Raw genomic sequence first — 20,789 nt, 5'->3', positions numbered from 1 at the left:
AGCAGAAAACTACTTTTTATTTTCGATTTTGTGAAAAAAAAAAAAAAAATCTTTCACAGTAGTATGCCAATCTGACAATCTATACATAAAGCTGTACAAGCGAGTTTTCGCACCCTTCGAAAGCACTAGGGGTCTGGTTTGCTGGCTCACAGCCTCGCTCGAACAAAGCAGTAGTTGCTGCCACACTCGTAACTGGCCGTTCTTAGCGTTGGCTCCCATGCAGGCCGCATTGCAGTTGGTTTTCACCGCAGTAGCTGTACAAACTCCTAGCTGATCTCTAACATGGAACCGGCACAACGCAAAGTGAGAAAAATTACAAATAACCTCGTTGATACTTTCTTCACTGTTGTATTTTCCCAGGTATGTCACGTTTTCGCGGTCCCAACCTAAAACACATTCACGCCTACTTATTATGTTCCCATTTAATATGTTGCCATTCTGTAATGTTCCCGCATGTTACGTTGCATTCTAATGCAGCAGTCATGTTAATTCAGTGGTGCATAGGCAAATTCCAGAAGTACATGATCATCAGTCCCGATAAGCGTGTCACAGCACAGTTCTAGCTCTGCCGGCTCCCCCAAGTCACCTTCGCTGAAACGCAGCCATGTTATGCGGTGGCATATTAGAAGAAGCCAATGTCTCTGAACATACAGTATGTTCCTGATGTAGCTGTTATGATTTCGAACTTTCCTCACTGTTACATTTTCCCAACTGCTACGTTTCTTTCCCCGGTCCCCTGAAAAATGTATCAACAGGGTTCTACTGTACAAGTTTTCTATTCAAATGAGATATATGAAACGGAACTTTTATTTTGTAATCATTGCATTTTAAAACAAATTAAGGACTCCATCACAAATTGCATTGCATTTATATTTGATGTCGTCCACTGGTCTTCGCTGCACGAAAGCAGTTGTGGGTAACATTTTGGTTCACTTCCTGTTTATACCCTGTTCGTGATGCACTGTTGTTGCCGTTAGGAAATTGAACATATGTACAGTCAAACCACGATATAATGAACCTCGATTTAACGAAATTTGCAATGTAATGAACTATATTTATTTCGCCATCTTAGTTCTATGAAGGAACGAAACCTCGATATAACGAAGTTTTTCGCTGCAAGTACAACTTCGTTATATCGAGGTTTAACTGTATAGTACTAATACAGTTTGGAATACCCTGTTGGTGACACACCAATGTTTGCTATAAAACTGAACACTATAGGAGTACACCAATATAGCTTTCTAGTAAACATCCCTCCCTGATTTGCACAGATTGATTTGCCATAATCTCCCCGATTTAGGTGCACACAATCACAATGTTGCAAAATCACAAAAACTGACATGAAGTAGTGTTAAGTGTAAGATGTCATAATTTTTTTAAGCATGCTCAGACTACTTTTTTTTATAAAACAATGTCACTTTTAGCATTGCCTACTCCCTCATTTCACTTCAAGCTCATAACAAAATCTGTAAAAGGTTAATGTAATTATACAAGTCGACTTTACTAGTTCTGCTATCTGCCTTAGTTTTACTGATGGTAAATACGTAAAAAATGAAAATTGTCACAATGATGAGTTGAGGAGTTGCAGTATGTACTATAATTATAAAAAATACTTCAACATTCTGGCAATCTTAACAGTAATGGTCCTTGATCGTAGCATTCCATCCCTTTCATTCATGATGACAGCCACACAATCTCAACACAAGAGTGAATATAGGAACACACATACTATAATATAAAAATACTTGTAAATTCAGGTAATTTCTATTGCACTGGTTCTTGGGTGCAACGCCTAATCTCCATCATTTGTGAAATCATCAAATGTGCCATCTCTCGAGATGGCTCATAACAGCCTGATAAGGCACACTTGAAATCAGTTGCACGTGTTGGCTCATGGACAGTAAGTTCTATATAAGTTTTTTTCATGAGAAGGGCCTTCCAAGCTTTCACTGAAGTATCTCAACATACCACAGGACAAGATATTTGAATTCAAATTTTTGAAATATCAACAGCCAACCATGATGAAACAAATGTAAGAAGGGTTTGCGTTACCACAGTCTGCAATGCGAAAAGTTGCCCATAGCTTTGGCTGCCATCATTTCAATCATCACTAGCTGGTCCCTCTGTACCTGCACTCAGCAGCAGTTGATACTTTGTTTATATTTATTTAAGTGCACCCGAGAGCACTACAGAAGGGAATGCCCAAATCTGCATTAAAGAAGGCCCCAGCAGCTTAGGTCTATGCCGAACATAACCGAGAGTTACATGAGACTCAATCTTCAAAAGGAAAGTTACTTGGTGCATATTTTGTCTGACATGCAAGTCCACATGTCAGAAGTAAACATCGCCTGAAAACAAATGAAGTGATCCGTCTCATACTGCTCACAGCTGTTCAAGCAAATTTGCTTGAACTAGCTAGCATGCATCCAGTTGGCGTCAGTCACACCTTACAGGTACGAGCTGGCTTTTCCCAAAGGAAAATGTGACTGCATTTAGAAGTAACACAAATAGTGAGCAAAAAGCTTCTCCAAACACAGGTGAAGCGGGAGTTCTCAAAGAAAGGGTTGACAACTTCCCGCCAGTGTTTGAAGAATGGTCAGTCGCTTCAACGATTATGCTTTTGTGCAACTCATCGCACCACCATACAGTTCTGGCCTAGTTTACACATCAGGTAGCAAGCAAGGGTGGAGCTGCGAAGTAAACAAAATTTTGCAACCATACATGAGCTGATATGATGCATGTCGTTCAGCAGACCGTGCTGCTACCTGTAGAACAACATGGCAACCACTCTAACTTATAATACCAATTAAGGAAAAGAAAGCCTGCTAGTTCTAGGATAAAACATGAAAACCAGCTATCTTTAGGTAGCCCTTAGGGAAGATGTAGTTTTAAAATAAGACATGGAAGTTGGGAATATTTTTTCTGACCTAAAAAGCTAATGCCTCCATTGCTATGGTGCATGTCTTGAAACAAACCATGCGATGAAAACCAATGCAGCATTCACCCCTGCAAAGCTCCCATGTTAGGTCTATTCGATTCGCCCTGCACTACGTGAACTGGTTCTCGCCAGTTTGGTACCAGTTTTACGCTTGAGCAGAAGAGCTTGACACTTCCTGCACCCTCTGTAGGTGCACAACATACTGTGAACTTGTTCCACAGGAAACCTTCACTGAGTGAGATGAATGTCATCGTGCTGATGTTGAACTGTTGAAACTAAGGGCGAAGTGCGGGCAAATCAAACGGGCCTACGCATTGCATCATTCTTCCATCGGATTGCATCGTTCCACCAAACTAGATCACCGGTAGCAGCAGCATCCTCAGCTTCTGTGATGATGCCACAGAACATAAACAGAGCGGTTGTGTTTGACATCACACAGAGATACTGCCTTCCCTAAAGGAGGTCTTTCCGATAAGGCAGTTGATGAGCACACTGTGGCCCTCTGCATTCAGCCTCTGTGCCTCCTTGAAGATTTCGGCCAGTCGGTCCTTGTCGGGCAGCGACGCTAGCATGCCCTTTGCTCCAAGGCCCTCAACTGACTTGTGGTAGTCTGTGTACTGCGAGAAGCAACATCAGAGTTAATCAGAGGGTGCTCTAATCAATCACAGGAATGCCGGCAGGTAATAAGTTATCCAAGATTGCTTCAAGAGCCAGTTGCTCAAAAGCGCGCATTTGTAAGGGCCATACAAGCTGCAGTACTCACACTCAGCCCGCAAGCGACGTTGCTCTTGAACATTTTGACCTGCTCCCTAGAAATCTGCATCCAACATGCATCATTGCCAACCACGGCCACAACTGGAATCTGAGAATAAAGATGAAAAAGAAAATACATATATACCAAGGGATAATAACACAAGCACAGTTTTGAACTTTACAGGTGTTTCTTTGTCACTCCACTCCCCATCTTTTTCCCAAGCTCGTCCTCCCCAATTACTGATCAGGGCTCGTATTTAATAAAAAATTTCTTCATTTTCCACTCCTTCAGCTTTTCGTCACTGCCTCAAAAAGCAGAAAAAATTTCTCACTGACTCGGAGCTATGATCCTTTTTCATCCTTGATACCTCTGTCAGCTTTTTGTCCCTTCTCGTGCATCCCCACGCCACTGATTGATGTTCAGGTGTCAGCCGCGTACTAGAAAGTTATGGTACAGTCAGCAGGCTTTCCTTTTTTTCTGTCAACCAATCTCTCTCTCTCTTGTCTTAATGAAGCCTTATAAAATACAGCCTATGTACAACCAAAATGGTGCGCAATGACATTTTCAGAGCCCATGAAGCTTTCGAGTTTCATTTCGATGCACTGTCTTTCATGGGTGAATGGCAAAGCCAAATGGAGAGCCTCTGGTGTCACTGAGCTTGAAATAATCAACTCACACCTCTTTACGGAGTCGTTACACCCAAATACTTGAAATGGATCCCGGCGCACATGGGAGAAGATGAAGAGGACCCGAACACTCCCCCCAAACTAAATGAGAAGGCCCATCTTGTCGTGCGCGAACTCACCATCCACGGCTGGGAACACCCATTTCACAACTACAGGATGGGGGGGGGGGGGGGGCAGACATAAACCAAGATGATAAGGATAGGCTCCTAACCTTCCACGACATATTAGCACACTACAAGAAACAAAGAGAATACACCCATAACCCCACAAAAAACTAGGCAGATCACAAGAAGCAGACTGAAGACATCTACAAATGAGAACCTTTCAAAACCCAGTGCACCTCAACCGCATCTACCACGGGGAAATTCCCCGACGCTAGATGTAGCCTATGTAAACACGATTATACAGACATGGAACACATCCTATGGAAATGCACATACACTACAAAGCTCTTTGATCATAAAAACCCCGACCTCCTTGAGGAGTGTTGACCCGAAGCTCTGGCTAGCTCAGAATTACAAGACCAAGTTTGGGCCATCCAGCAGGCCTGGGAAACAGTGGAAAGGTTAAGCCTGACCGCAAGCATCCGGGTGGCCTAGGCCAGGCCGCCAATCTGCAGGTTCTCAATAAAGTTTGGTCCAGTCCAGTCCACCTCTTTACACTGTCAAGTATTCTCTCAAAAAATGTTCTCTAGTCTTGCAGTGCATCAAATAATTATACATGAATCGACTACCAATCGCAAGCATGATAAACACATTCAGCACTTTAACCTAGGAATGCATACACAGAGGCTTCCTGCACAATTCAACTGACCTTGTGCCTCACGAAGGTGTCAAACTCCAGCATGGAGTAACCAAGAGAGCCATCTCCATATATGATCACCACCAAAGCTTCGGGATGGCACAGCTTTGCGCCCAAGGCAAAGCCCCCACCAACACCCAGGGTCCCAAAGGCACCAGGATCTAGCCACCTCAGTGGCCCACTCGGCCTGTAAAAGAATAACAGTACACCTACGATCACATTTTCAAACGATTCATTTCATTTTCATTCTTTTCGCCCTTCCTTAATATTGGCTTAAAAAATAATAATAATGGGGTTTTACATGCCAAAACCACAATTTGATTATGAGGCACGCCATAGTAAGGGGACTCCGGGATAATTTGGACGACCTGGGTTTCTTTAATGTGCACCTAAATCTAAGTACACGGGCGTTTCCGCATTTCTCCCCTATCGAAATGCGGCCATCGTGGCCGGGATTTGATCCCGCGACCTCGTGCTTAGCAGCCCAACCCCATAGCCACTAAGTAACCATGACAGGTTCTTTATTGGCTCAGACAGGGCTCGAATGCCGGCACACCGTCATTGTCACTGAGATCAGCCACTTGGTGTGACCCATGACAAGAAAAGAAGAATAAAAATGAGATGTAACAATACAAAATATGGGCCTGAGTCTGCATTTTAATCAACATCAATACAGAGTTCTACCCTGAGAAAGGGACAGAGCCGTGTACAGCAGCATGGTGAGCACCATTCTAAAAATAAAAAGTTCTACAATGATGCTTTACGTCTCTAACCACAGTCAGGTTACGAGACGCATTGTCGTATTGGCTCCAGATTAATTCTGACCACCCGGGGTTCTTTAATATGCACCCAATGTATAATATGCAAACAACTTTGCATTCAGATCCCATCGGGATGCACCTGAACCTAGCAGCTGCTTTAGCATTACTATGCTTTGCAGTGCCGTGCTGAAGCACTCTAGGCAAGAGTGGTGGACTGTAGACGCTTGTTTTAACATGTTCACGATTCTTAACTAATGCATTGGTTAACTCGACTAGGTAGTACTCACATTTATGAGACATCACACCATACAAGGTGTGCAACGTTTAACGGCAGTTTTTTAAATGCTCTAGGCACACTTTAGACACAGCCCTAATAAGTCTTTGCCCACCTGAGGATGTAAGACGCTGTTCCCACAAAGTCGCCACCATCAGCAACCAGGATGGTGTCATCCGGCAGGGATGCCTCCAGTTCACTAAGAACCTTCAATGGGCTCAAGTGCTTGTCAGCTGGCACCTCTACCATGGCCCTGCAATTGTAATACATGGATGCCTTTAAAACAAAACCCATCAGAGCTTCTGCTGCACAAGAAAAACAATTGTTCCTAGTCATAAGGTTATAGAGCCAGCACAGCTTGTCAGTCCAGCATGAAGAGATTCCAATTGGGAAACATACAAGAGACTACAAAGGTTTAGCTGCCACTGCTGCATTTTCGCACACATAACCTGCACATAACACATAACATTAAAAACTCATTAAGGTCCCATGCACTTTGGAAATCTGTGTAAGCGAAGCTTTCGTAAGCTGGCAAGACGAAACAATGCATCTCAATAAGAAACATGTACCAGACTACAGCGATGAACGCCCCCCCGTAACTGTCAGCCAAGGCGACGGAGAAAGCGCAACAACGAGCCGCCACCGACCGCAGCATTTCAACCTACGGATACCACAAAGCTCTTGGGCAAGAGCACATTTGTCTAACGGAAGCTGGTGTATGCATGTGCTTTTGTGTGAACGTGCTCTCAGGCACACATGCTACGAGACATGGTGCACTCACCAATCATCCGAAAGAGTCAATTGGCGTCGGCATGAGAGAAGTATGCATGTGGTTGTGGCCTTATGGTTAGAGCATCGGGCTATTGTGCTGGGAGACCAAGGTTCGATCTCACTATCGAACATATTAATTTTTTTATTTTCTGTGCGAGCTATTGAGCAAGACAGCAAGGATTTGCTAAAAAAGCTTTGCTTTAAAAGTGCAAAATAAAGAAGCAAGTATATAAACATGAATTTTGTTTTGAGGTGCGGCTACACGACGTTTCACTCCTTACTGCCAAGGAGCCAAAACTGAAGGCAAAAGTCGCAAATGGATGCACTTGACATGGCCATGGAGACGCATCATGCTCCAAGAGAAAGTAATAATAAAAGGGGCAATGATTGAACACACAAAATGAAATCGTTTCTGGGCTTTTGATTTGAGCTCACAACTGCACTGGATTCCTCTTTTACTGGTTTGAAAATGTTTGTATGCTGTTCTCTATGCAGATTGCACACGGCCAATATGTTTCTCTCTTTTTTTTCCTCTTGGCAAAGGTTGTAACGGGAGGTGTGATCTATATGCATAGAAATACAGTATTGACTTATCTTTATTTCCTCAATTTTTGGTAGTTCCATTTCTAAGAAAGCAGTAAACAAAATTTCGACAAGCACATATTCCTAGTCTTTTTCATGTGGATATAGCCAGCAGTCCCTACACTACAGCACAACACAAAAAATTTGATATCTCTCTCACCACGTAATTACTGTCTGCGCATAAATACCAACACATCAGAGAATAATGACCTAAAGAAAGGTTACTACAGAAAACTTACAGTGGAAGCAGAAGGACGCAATGAAGGAGACTAAGAGACTGCACCAATGTGTCATTTGGGTGCTGTCTCTCTACCATACTCGAACATTATAGGTTTGCATGACTGATGTGACAGCTTCCTCAAGATTCATCAATAATGGTTAAAACACCATGCGCACTTTACATTTTCTCAAAGAAATGCTTGACCTTAAATTGACCACTTCAAAAAAAAACTGAAGGGAAGACACTCCTTGAAAAAACTTTATTTTTGGGATTTGTACTAGAGATTTGAAAATTCACCAAATTATATACTTTTTCGTGCAAACTTCAAATGTTTCATAAGTTGTGTAGTTGCTATAGTTCTTTAGTTACGTCCTACACAACAGCAAAATACTATTGTGACTTTGTGGGCACTTTATTGTCTATAAAATGTTTCCAAAAAGCCATGACCATGATCCATCCGTGAAAATAACCTAGTGCACTTTAATTGTCTATTATAATATTGAAATTTGGCATAGATACGCTTGAAGTTATGTAGAGTGCTGATATCTACTTGAAATTGATATATCTCCGAGCAGTAGTTGCGAAATATATTTCAGGTAACTGTTCAAAAAAAAATTTTGTTGAAATTTCCTAATTTTTTTGCATAGTTACAGTAATTGTACATGCTGTTTGGCTAAATATTGGCACAGTGTGACCTACGAAGAGCTAAATAAGCTATAGCACGATGCTTTTTGTGAAACTATTGTATCGAAAAAAGAGCCCACAAAGATGACTATAGTCTGCCATTCTGCACCACATTCGTAACTCAAAAACTGTAACAGCTACACAAAAACTGACGTATTTGAAATCTGCATAAAAAGCTTTAATTAGCTGAATTTGGAAATCTCTAGTACAAGCACTAAATGAAAAGTTGTTTCGAGGAGCATCTCCTCAAAATTTTGAAAGGACATTAAAGGAAATTATTAAGTCACGCTAGATTGAAAGGTTAGGCTTCTCTGAAAATGAATTTGCCATTTGCAGTCAGGACATAGTTTGTATAAGTGAGAAAATTTTTTAAATGAAAAACTGGAGTGGCACCACCTGTATTGGACTACGGTGCTCATGGGACGTCATCAATGGCTGATTCACAGAGAGTGGCAAAGAGGAAGATCACCTAGGGATTGCATCAACTTGTGTTTTGAAGCAGGCGATTCAAATTGAAGAGCAGTGGCGAGACCTTCGGTGGCAAATTTTTTATGTAACAAAGTCATATATTGGCACACAGAAAACGATGATAGACTTCTAGATGAATAACCTATCGATCTAACTTGGCTCAGTAGTTTCCTTTGGTGTCCCCTTGAACAGTGTAAGAGTATTAGTGTAGGATGATCAAAAAGCCCCGGAGAGCCCATTCGAACCAGCAAGTTCAGGTTCATAGCTTACTTGTTCTTCTCTTCTTTGGCATTGTCCATGTCACGCAGTGTTTGAATCCAAGACAGATCACATTTGAAGTCAGGGAGGGCTTCAGCTAAGGAAGCCAGGAACGATCCAACATCGGCCTCAACTGCTACCGTTGGCTTCCAAAATGCATCCGAGTTCTGATTGAAGAAAGAAAACATCAATCACGTTTTATGGATACTACTAGCAGCAATAATCGTACCTTTAAATCTCAAAGCACCACTTTGACTATGCCCCAAACCTAGAACAAAGGGCCAGAAATTATTTTTGAACCACTCAGAGCCTTTCATCATGCACTAGAACCTCAGCACACAGACGTTTATATATTCTTCTATAACAAATACTGCAGGACACGGATTGCATGTCTACTTATGCTTACAACATAAAAAGTTGATGCTTAATGTGCAGAAATGTAATAATTGTAAGACAGTACACATAACCTTTCGTGCTTAAGGTTAATTAAAATGTTGCCATTCATACAAGCAACAGGAACAGCACGTATTATTGTGAACAGGACAATTAGTCGATGAACGTCGAAAATGAAATTTTCATTGATGAACCTTTTAAAATGGTGCAAATAATATTCTCATACACACAATTGTGTGACTTTTGCTATGAAGTGCATGATAACAGTGCTAGCAATGAAAAAAAACAAAAAAAACAAGAAAGTTGGATATCGTAATCATCTGCTTCTGCTTCTTTTGAAGTATACTTACACGGCTGCAAAAGCCACAGACAATACACGAATGAATTAATAAAATGACTTTGATCACTTTCAAAATAGCAGTAGATAGCAGTGACATGGCTGCAGAGGTGACATGCATACAAGGTTCACATGGTATGCAAAGCAGGCAACTAGCAAGCATCATGTTCTTACAACACTCCCAGGCAAAGTTTGAAAGCTGGCAGTAATTTAGGGGCATTGGTGACTCCTACTATTTTTGTCGTCGCAAACAATTACGTAAACTAATCTTAATCAAGGCCACTCGTCACTAAATCTCAACGAGGTCATACACATACACACAAAAGAACACAAATATCACAAGCTTTTACAGATTTGCCTTCTTACCTTGTAAAGTTGAGACCTGTTTCGATTAACAGCAATGATCTTTGACTTGCGGCTCAACACACGGCCGTACGACAGACGAAAGTCACACACCGAGCCTGCGACAAGTCAAGAAAAACGTTTGTACGGTGATGTCTCTGGATTGTTGCGAAAACGCACCAAAGCAGAAACTTAGTTTCAGGCCAACTCCTAGTTTCTGATTAAAATGCAACACAGAAACTAGTCACTGGAGCAATCTGAATCAAGTTTGTTGCACTTACCATGTGAAATGCAAGGTTGGGACTGCCTAAAGTCATTTTGGATCAAAATTTGGAACCAGTGGAATTGCGTTTTGGAGCAGTTGGAAGCAGACAAAATTGCATTTTGGAGCAGCTTGAAGGAGAGTAAATTTCATTTTGAAGCGGTTTGGAGCAGGCCAATCTGAATTTTTGGTGGAATAATGGAATATGGCCGCGCACTTCGAAACCAGGCTGAAACAGAGAATAAACCAACACAAAGCGCGTAGTAGAAGCACGCTTTGTAGCTATAGCATACTAGAATATGGAAGAGTAGGTCGAGTGGCCTCACGGCGCATGTTTTCCTATAAAGCCGAAAACATCGGTTGAACTACAATCGAACTAGATGTACCACACCAACTTTCAAGATATAGCGAAAAATGTTCTCAAATTACGCGGTCCAATCGGTGCACTAACATAATTCCTGGGTCACCATATGTCACCGAGAACCGGAGAGTTGCAATCAACCTTGGGCTGGTATAATGTAAAACTTTTCCAATCTGTCTTTATTGCGGTAGCAATTATATGGACACTAAAGGCGCATTTCTGTCGTCGTAGTGATGTTCCGTATAAAGCCCAGCGGCGACAACGTCGTCGCTGTACACCGTATGCCGTATGTGCGAGTGAAAGCGTGCGAGGGTCAGCCAAAAAGGCGGCTCAATATCATGCGTGCAAGGGAGGAAAGCAGAGAGGAAGCGCGCCGTCTTCGGTTGCGCGCAAGGCACCGTGGGGGGAGGGGAGGGCTTTCTCCAGTGGCTGCTGCGTATGGCGTGGCAGCATGGGCCCTATCTTGAAAGCAATCTGCGATGGGGACAGAGTGCGACAGCTCATAGCTTCTTGCGCCTGTGTTTTCGCTGCTTATTTCACGTTGAAGCAAGAGGCAGCACAAAGGTCAATTCGCTCGCTGCTGCTGCCGCGCTTCCTCACTCAGATGTTTAGACAGCGAGATTCCGCGGTCATCGAGCGAGATGTGTTCATGTTTGTTTGTGCGGGTGTGACACCATGCTTGTTAATTTAGTTAGTAAGCGAATTTTTACAACTTTATACGACTGATAAAACTACTATCCTTACTTTGTACAGCTGTCTACTAATTTGCTATCGCCATCGATGCTTCGCCCAACTTTTTATTCCCAATCCGCCATTGGCTCTTCACAATGTCAAAATGGCTCAGGCCTTGCCATAGGGGCATAAAGACAGATAGGAATATTTCTACGATATACTGGTCCTGGGAACAGAGACACCCACCCACTGAACTCGCTGCAGCGCGTGCCTCCCTAATATCTAGTTCGCTCACAGTGCCCTCAGCCTACTTTTCATTGTTTTGCATCTCAGCTAGGGAGCGCCGTGCCACTCGGCACACTCAACCACGTTCTAGTACACTCTAAATACACATGCCCTGGCTTTTCTGACAGCAGTGATAATAGCCGGGAGTGGACGCACGCGCACCGGCCACTTGCCGGAAGCGCCGAAAAGTCCAGTGTTACAAGTGCGAATATCACAAGGAACTGTGCAGGAGGCGCTGTCGCGCGGTCTGCGGAATGTGAACGGCGCACTCCCTTTCGGAGAACGAATCCGCTCGCTGTTCGCAGCCACTGCCGGAGTACACATGCCGAAGCCGTCGTGGCGCAGCGTGGCACAATTTTGGTCAATTTTCTGTTTGGCCCAGTTTGGCGCAGGAATCTGCGTTTGTATCAAAATGGCGCAACTGGTGCAGAAGTCCCATCCCTGAAAATGGTAACTCTACTTACTCGAGTTTCTTTCAAGTCTTACACGCCTACTTTATTATTATTATCTGTTGACAGTAGTGTCACAAGATAAAACACAAGCTTCACGGCACTTATGCAAGGCTAAGTCACAGCCTGATCCAACAACATTGGAGCACAGTTCCTTGGAGTCACAGACAACACTGCCACTTGACCACAACACATAAGAGGCATTGCACAAAAGCTTACCTGCCAGGATGACCACATCTGCCTGGGCCAAAGCATCCCTGCGGCAGTGGCGCATCTGGATCTCGCTGTGGCGACCCAGCAGACCACGGGCCATGCCTCCAAGGAAGCAAGGAATGCCCAGTTTCTGCACAAAGCAGCAATGGTGCACCACAGTGCTTTTCAAGGGCAATAGGCAGCTCATCTAGCAAAGCACTCATTCCAATTTCCCAGATTCTCCACGTTTTCCACAAATATTAAAGCCAAGCTTCCTTTGCATCTTCCTTCGACTTTTCCACTGCTACTGCTGCTGCTGCTGCCGCTGTCCTGCACGCCACGTCGGGAGGTAGTTCAGAGCACGCATATACATGTCAAGAGCGTGGCAGAGAGGAAAGGCGACTCGAGAAACTCGTTTGAACCTTTCCATCGCGTTGCAACAACACCCTTAGGAGCTCCCTCCTGACAGCTGTAGTTACCCGTGACCCTCCACAAAAGCACTGCAAAAACTTCAGTGCTCTCCTTTCTACTAACGTGCAACAGTCCAGAGGAGACGTAGATAAAATGGTAGAGAAGAGGTAAGGGTAAAGGAGGCAGAGAATGGGTAGAGACGACACAGTCATGAAATGAGTGAATGACAGCCTTGCCACTGTTAGCTAGCAGTTCCCATACATAAGGGGAGAGAAAAAATGCGACGTGAGAAGGCAAGGAAGCACTACTACTAGACATGACAGCGGCTGCGGACAAACTGGATAAATCTAAGTTCAAAGTAAGGTATGGTACATTTCTGCTATTTTCTAAAAATAAGCACCGTCGCGAATTTGTCAAGAGGACAACTGACACATGACGTGCAGACGCAAAGCTGAATTAGGGCACTGTAGCATCTAGGTGACACTATGGAAGCAGTCACACGTCAACATAGGTCGGCAGTGTGGGAGAATACTCGCTCACACTCTCTCACCATTTTTTCCAGGCCCCTCGATCACTCACACTCACGAGCACTCACACCCACAGCAGTCACGCACACTCACACTCACCTCCACTCACATTCACTCACACTCATCTCCACTCACACTCACTGGCACTCACTCACACTCACTGGCACTCATGAGTGAGTGTGCCGACCTATGCACGTCAAATCAACAGTTCTGTGCCTGCCGTGGTAGCTTTGTGGCTATATCATTGCTTGACGTCTTGGGTTCGATCCTGACCACGGCAGCCGTATTTCAACGGTGGCGAAATGCAAAAACACACTTGCATTTAGATTTAGGTGTACTGTTCAACTCTTTCCATACCGTACCCACTGGGCATCATTAGCCCGCTATCAATGGTTAGAAACAGCGCTTTCGAGACCTTCGCACCGCTCACGGACACACTGCGCCATCGGACGTGAAGGATGAGAACTATATTTTTGTTTTCTAAGCAGTTCACTTTTTTCCCGCCAAGCGGTCATTGTTGAACGCACTTCGAAGTTTCACGATCATCAAAGTAGAAAGTAAAAATGGGCGTCTCCGAGAGCGGCGCGCGCGTAGAAAGATTGCAGATTTTGCGATTTTGCTGCGTCTGCAGGCTGATTTTATCGATAGATCGAGCAGCAGCGAGTCTGAGAATGCTGCTTTTTCGCCGAACTTTGACTCTGAAAGCGAGGACGATGCAAACCAGCCCGGAACATCGGAGGCCGGAGCCCGGCACGCCCAACTGTAGTGCTTGCAGTTCAATTTTTGTAGCGAAATACCTGTTCAATGAAAAATTGATTTTTTTTTTTTCGAGATAGTGCCTATTAGATGGCAATACATTTTGTATACCTCATAATTTTCGCTACATTTTTTTCTTAGTAGATACAAGCGTGTCTTTACAAACATTGTTCAATTTTATTTCACAATCTTGATTTTGGCAATTGATATCTTTTTTATGACATTCACCTCGTTAATAAAACTTTTATGCGTGAAAAGTGTATTCATTCTGCTTTCTGTTTATGTATTACATAAAATATTGAGTGCAGTAGTTCCTTCAGGAAAAAAAGATCTGGTGTAAGCCTACAAAAAACACCCATTTTCCCCATGGAAGGGAATGAATTGAAGAACCCCAGGACGTCAAAATTAACCCAGAGCCCGCCACTACGACATGCGTCATGATGAGATTGTGATTTTGGTATGTATAGCCACATAATTCAATTAAAATTTAACACTTCTGCTACAATGCAATGTGCCATGTGAGACAATGACAATACTAACCTTCTCGGAGGTTATGAACAATGGCACACAAAATGCCTCAAGCAAACACATCTCTTGTGTGTTCTGTGTACTACGCAGACAAACAGCTGTGGTGAACGCAAGGTAATGTTTAACATAAACTTGCCACTCTCGTATTGAACTAAACACTGCAGAAAGTAAACATTCGCCGTCAACATCACCACTAATAATGGTCAATCAATAATAGTTTCAGAAGAGGCTTCCTTTTATGCCCCATAGGACAGAACTAACTAGAGCACCATCATACCTTGTAGCACATTTTGTTGACAGACATCTCAAAACTAAGGCTGGTACAGTCAAACCTCGTTAATACGTACCCCTTTAATGTGTAATTGCGGTTTAAACATAGTCGCGAAGATTCCCCCACCCAGCCCCCATTGAACCCCATGTATATCGCGAAGATTCCTCCACCCAGCCCCCATTGAAACCCATGTATTGGCTGACCGCTTAAGCTATAGTCGCTCATTGCCCACCAAACGGTTAGTGCATACTATTTTCTTTCTTTTTCTACACGCACAGGCACAAAATCGGCAAAATCTCATGTGCGCAGACGTTCGATTCTCGAGTTGCTGACGCCCGGACGACAGTCGCCAGCGATAGTGAACTTAAAACATGACCACCATGACGCATTTCCTGCTCATATAGCTGTTGCCGATTGCCGCGCACAAAAGCATGGCCTTCGAGATTAGCTCCCGGTAACGCGGAGAAGCTGTTGTAGGGGGGTGCGAATTCGCTGTCGCCGTCGAATCCAATTCAAGTAGTAACCACGCAGAAGCTCATTTTATTGCAAAGTGCATTTCTGCCGTCACCGTGGACGTCGCTTTGAGGTTTCGTATAAAGTCCAAACACTGGCAACATTGTCGCCGCACGACGTACACTGTGTGTGCGAGTGAAAGCTTCCTGCAAGGGGCAGCCGACTCAATCTCGCGCGCGCAAGGGAGAAACGCGGGGGGGGGAAGTGCGCTTCTGTTGCGCGCGAGGCACGGCGGGGGAGTCGAGAAAGGGAGGAGTTTACTTCGGCGGCGGCCGCTGTATCTTGAAAGCGATCTGCAACGTGGAAAAAGTGCGGGCCCGCGCAGGCCTCATCTTCAAAGCGATCAGCAGACAAAGTGCAACTAGTGCCGGTAGCTTCGTATGCGCTGTGCTTTCGACGTCTAGTTTGCGTTGAAGCGAAAGACGGCATGCTTGCTGCTGCAGCTGCGCCTCCTCACTCCAGCGTTTTGAGAGCAGATTTCCGCAGTCATTGAGCGAGACGTGTTCATGTTTACCAGTGCACGCATTACACCCTGGTTGGTAATTTAGTTAGTAAGCGGGGCCTCATGGCCAAACTGGCTCGCGGCCTTATCGAGTTCGAAGATGCTGTCGTCGCGGCAAGGCCACCATGGCGGCAAGTGAAGATTACAGATTTTTTGCTGCCTACTCGCAAATAAAGCCTGTCTGAGTGCGTGTGTTTGAGAGCATCGTGACGTAGTTCTTTTCCAGCCAGTAAGTAGCTGCTAAACTGGCATTGTCGGTTAATTCGCACATCGTTTAGTGCGTACCTAAACATCGTTCCCGGCCGACTACGTATTATCGAGGGTTGGCTGTATTGGAACTTCTGTTAAATGAACAGGATCTCTTTGATACCCGACTCCGATCGCCCAACAGCAATATGTAACCTTAAGTGAGTAATACTCTGTTGATTCGTTAACTGAACTTCATCATCTGCCATGCAAGTAATAACCTCTTCAAATATACCACCCAGGAGAGGCACAATTGGTCAGTTTGATGTTTAAAGAAGAAAAAGATAGTAAAGCAGACAGCTTAGCAATAATATAGTCGACATAACTGTGACATGAAGGGGTACTGTGAAGAAATAGTGACATATCGTGACATGACATGGAAAGATGTGGCATGAAAATCAGGGCCCTCACCTCCAGGGCTGCCCTCAGTTCCTGCACAGGTAAGGGGGGCAATGTCGCCTGGCTGCCCACAATGCAGACAGGTCGCTTGGCACGTGAGATGATCTCTGCGCACTGCTGGACTGCGTGGGAATGATCAAACACATTATTGCCACATTGCAGTGACAGCAAAGAACAAGAAGCACTTCCAAATGTGCGAGTTAAGAATCTAATTCTTTATATGTTATTTGCATGCTGCTTTCCACAAATGAGAAGCAACATGTAAATTACGATAGCAGCAAGCATGGTTGTGGGTCATCAAATCTAACATAGAGTCAAGTACACTTCAGAGTAATTGCTGGTGCCCCCGCACATTTGAGAATGTTTAATGCTGTTCACGTTGCACATGCTGATTAGACAATCTTTTTTTTTTTTTTTTTCACTGTAGAATTCGCAACAAAGTTCAAGAAATTTCAGATAAAGTAGGCATGTCTTGAGCCAAGCAATAACTTGATAACAGTGACAATCTGGTGAAGACAGTCAATGGCAAAAAGTAAAACAATGCACGCGTGGCAGTATTAACCTCACCATTTGTTCTCAATTACTTATTGAAATCACCTAAAGGCCCACAATGGCATCACATAAGCTGTAGTATCAAGAATATATATACAAGTGAAGTTCGGATTCCTGGGCACAAACTCATTAATGTTAAAAAGGACTGAAGCACTTTCACTTAGCGAGTTCTGACATTTATTTATGTGCCTGCTTGGTGAAATCGGTATTTGATAACAGATGCATGGTCTCCTCATTGTGCGCTCGCTGTCTTAGCTCTAAGATGTTCAAAACATCCACACACTTGGATTTGCTCTGCAAAGATTGCTCTCACGCTTTGTGCTAGCTACTTGCCTTCGGACTGTCTTGCCAAGGGAATGCTGACAGGCAGAGGTGAAACATCTCTGGGCACAAATGCACCAGCAAAGACGTTGTGCATGTAGTAGTCGAGGTACCTGGAAATTATTGAAGAGAGCAAGAAGATGTGCAGTAGGGAACAATATCCAATAGTCAATAGAGCAGTGTTCAAAATTGTCAATTTTAAACATTTTGAACTGAACTCAAGGATTAACAAAGAGGCAAATTCTTCAATAGAGCAACTCAAGTATGAATAAGTGAAGTCTGAAGCCACAGTCCAGCAGTAATCATGGTATACCAATTAAGTGTTCCATTCCATTTCATGTTCAACAGTCTGTTACAAGAGTGAGCAGGCTTGAAAACGAAACTGTTATTGACAGCAAAGCAATTGAAATAAGGCAGATGGGTCTGAGGACAACCACTGATCCTAGAGGTTGACAAAACATATGCTGCAGCCCAGAACAAACTTCTGATTGTCATTCATGTACCTGCAGAGAGTACAAGATGATGGGAGGGTAGTATAGAGGCCCAACATTGAAACAGATTATTGAAAGCGCCAGTGAAACATCTAGATTGGTATAATGTAAAGATTCCTTTCACTCTATTCTATTCCTATGTAATCACCCACCTCTAATAACCAGCCATTTTTTGGGATAATTAGATCAAGTGCTGCTCAGAGCAATGATGAAAAACAAAAAGGAAAGCCATTGGAACGGTATCCTTACATTATCACAAATCTGGTAAGGAATTTTTGACAAGCTGTTTATAGTACAGTAAAAGCTCGATGATACGAATCTCACGGGTTCACGAAAAATATTCGTATTAGCCGAAATTCGTATCATCGAAACAATTAAAACTACTGTCAAATCTCGAAAATTCGAACTCGAAGGGGCTCGAAAATTTGTTAGAATTAAAAGGACGTATTTTTGAAGTATTCGTGCACCATAGCACGATGCACGAACGGTGCGAGTCGTGAAATATCGCGGCGCGCAAGCGCATAGCAAGCGCGGGCCACGAAACTGCCCACACCGGCTAACGGTCGCTTCCTGATAACGACAGAAAACGAAGCTTCAGGGAGCGAGCGGGCGGCGCCGGCACACGGGTGCGCGCGGAGACCGTCGAAGGTGAGGGAGGAGGGCGGCAGGGAAGCGGATTTGGCCGCGTCAACTCCGCCGCTACGGTGGCTCCCCTCGCCCTCCCTCTCAACTCCCTCGTAGCTCTCTCACCTTCGACTCCGTGCGCACATCTCCGTGCGCACCCGCCGCCGTGGCGCCAGCTCATTTTAGCCGCCCCCTGAAGTTTCGTTTTCTGCTGTTATCGGGAAGCGAGCGTTTGCGGGCGTGGCAGTTTCGTTGGCCCGACTGTGCCTCGGCCACTGCTTCCCTCTGCGCTGCTGCCGCAGCGTGCAAGGTCAACATGTGACTAGAATATAGAGGAGCAGGGTTCACTGCCATTTTATCCGCATGGCTGAGACGTCGGCACTAGTGTGTGCTAGAATACGGTTGTCTAGAACACTCTAGTCGGCACGTACACGCTTGTTCCGGCGCGATGCAGAAACGGCGACCTTGCAATTTGAGAGAGGGGGAAATTTCCGCCGCGGGTTCTTTTTTTTCCCCCGTTCCTTCGCGAGCGGCATTGAGGGGTCTCTCCTGAGCTTATGCTCTATGGCGGTGTCGGAGCAATGCCGGTCGGAGGCGCCGCTGCGTTATTTGGCGCGCTGCTAAGAGCATTGTCGGTGCGCGGTATGTTCGAAATAAGCGTGTTCGAATTAACGAGATTTGACTGTAGCTAAATTAAAGAGTCAGAGGTGAACTCACTCAGGCACGTGTACGTAAAAAGCATTTATTTGTTGAAGCGCCACCGCTTCAAACTCTTCGCGCCCAGATGCGGAGTCTGCGCTGTCCGGCGCCGCGCCTCCGCACCAAAAGAGGAGAGAAAGCGCGTGACTGCGCGCTGTTCTCTTTCGCGGCCGTCGGTGGGGCGGCATTTATTCGTATCAACCGACGCAGGCTGAAAATCGATTCGTAACAACCGTTCTCTAGCACGTCGCAAAGTAATGGGGCTCGACCGGGACCACAGAAAAATTCGTATCATCCGGAAATTCGTATTAGCCGTGATCGTATCATCGAGCTTTTACTGTATAAAGCCATGTGCTCCATTTCAATTCTATTCAAACTGAAAACAAGAAACAGGGCTAAGGTCAAACTAGACTTGGCGCTTCCAACTATCTTCGACGAAACTTTACATTCATACCCTAAAATTTAGTGTGTAACACCACCCCTCTGATCAGTTGTCAGCTGCGCGAGATGTTGGGTATCTACAATGTAGCTCTGGAAGTCTGAAAATTACCGTATTTACTCGATTGTAACACGACCATGATTGTAACGCGAGCGGTGGCTTTTCATTGCATCCACCAAGAAAAAATAAAGCCGCGAAAGCAACGCGAGGGGTAATCATTTGTTGCGTCCAGCAAAAAAAAAATAAAAGAAAACCAGTTAAGTAACGCGAGACCACCAAATGCATGAAAAAGTCGCAGTTTCGCCCGAAAGGCGAAGCATCAATTGCGATAGCAAATTGGTACAGAGCTATACGGGGTAAGGACGGTAGTTTTATCGGATGTGTAAACTTGGACACATTAGCTTACTTACTGAATTAACATGCATGGTGTCAGCGCGCACGAGCAAACATTAATAGACCACACTCGATGACTGTGCACAACCGCTGTCAAAACGCTAGCGTGAGCAAGCGCGCCAGCAGCAGCAAGCGAAGGTTCGTGCGGTCTATCACTTGAACGGAAACTCAGCGGCAAAAGCACAACACTTACAAAGGTAAGAGCCATGTGGAGATCGCTTTCAAGATACGGTGCATGCGACAGCCCACAGCCGTGCAAAGTACGCAGCATGGTGGCAGAGTAGAAGCTGCGCCCCCTAGAGGGGCCCTCCCGCCCTGCATTCCGGCTTTCCTCCTTCCGCGTGGGAAATTGAGTCGCCAGTTCCCCTTGCGCCCGGTCGCAAGATACGCATTTGGTGCTGCAACTAAACGTCGCCTCCACTCCCTCCCTCCCTCCCCCCCCCCCCCCCCCCCGACCTTTTGCACGATGGAAGACTTCAGTTGTGCATTCGCTCTCCGTGAAAGCGCGGCGTCCCTCGAGCACTTTCACTCACACATTTCACTCGATTAGAATTGGATGCATCAATGCACTTTTTAGACAACTTGAATTTCGGTATTCGATTGTAACGCGAGGATCGACTTCAGGTA

At 44.7% G+C, this 20,789-nt stretch overlaps 1 protein-coding gene across 1 annotated transcript in view; it reads right to left on the bottom strand.

Annotated features, from left to right (window-relative positions):
* The window catches only part of LOC119433280 (2-hydroxyacyl-CoA lyase 2-like), a 38,236-nt gene continuing 17,447 nt past the window's right edge, over positions 1–20,789 (bottom strand). Inside the window, 9 exon segments of the mRNA XM_037700427.2 lie at positions 1–3,555; positions 3,702–3,800; positions 5,192–5,366; positions 6,330–6,467; positions 9,210–9,364; positions 10,294–10,388; positions 12,518–12,641; positions 16,656–16,765; positions 17,529–17,629. Of these exon segments, the coding sequence (XP_037556355.2) occupies positions 3,370–3,555; positions 3,702–3,800; positions 5,192–5,366; positions 6,330–6,467; positions 9,210–9,364; positions 10,294–10,388; positions 12,518–12,641; positions 16,656–16,765; positions 17,529–17,629 (1,183 nt within the window). The 3' untranslated portion in view covers positions 1–3,369.

Source organism: Dermacentor silvarum, chromosome 11, assembly GCF_013339745.2.
Source record: "Dermacentor silvarum isolate Dsil-2018 chromosome 11, BIME_Dsil_1.4, whole genome shotgun sequence".
Taxonomy (NCBI): Eukaryota; Metazoa; Arthropoda; class Arachnida; order Ixodida; family Ixodidae; genus Dermacentor; species Dermacentor silvarum.
The sequence above is the reverse complement of the archived record's forward strand: the minus strand, read 5'-3'. Positions and strand labels throughout refer to the sequence as shown.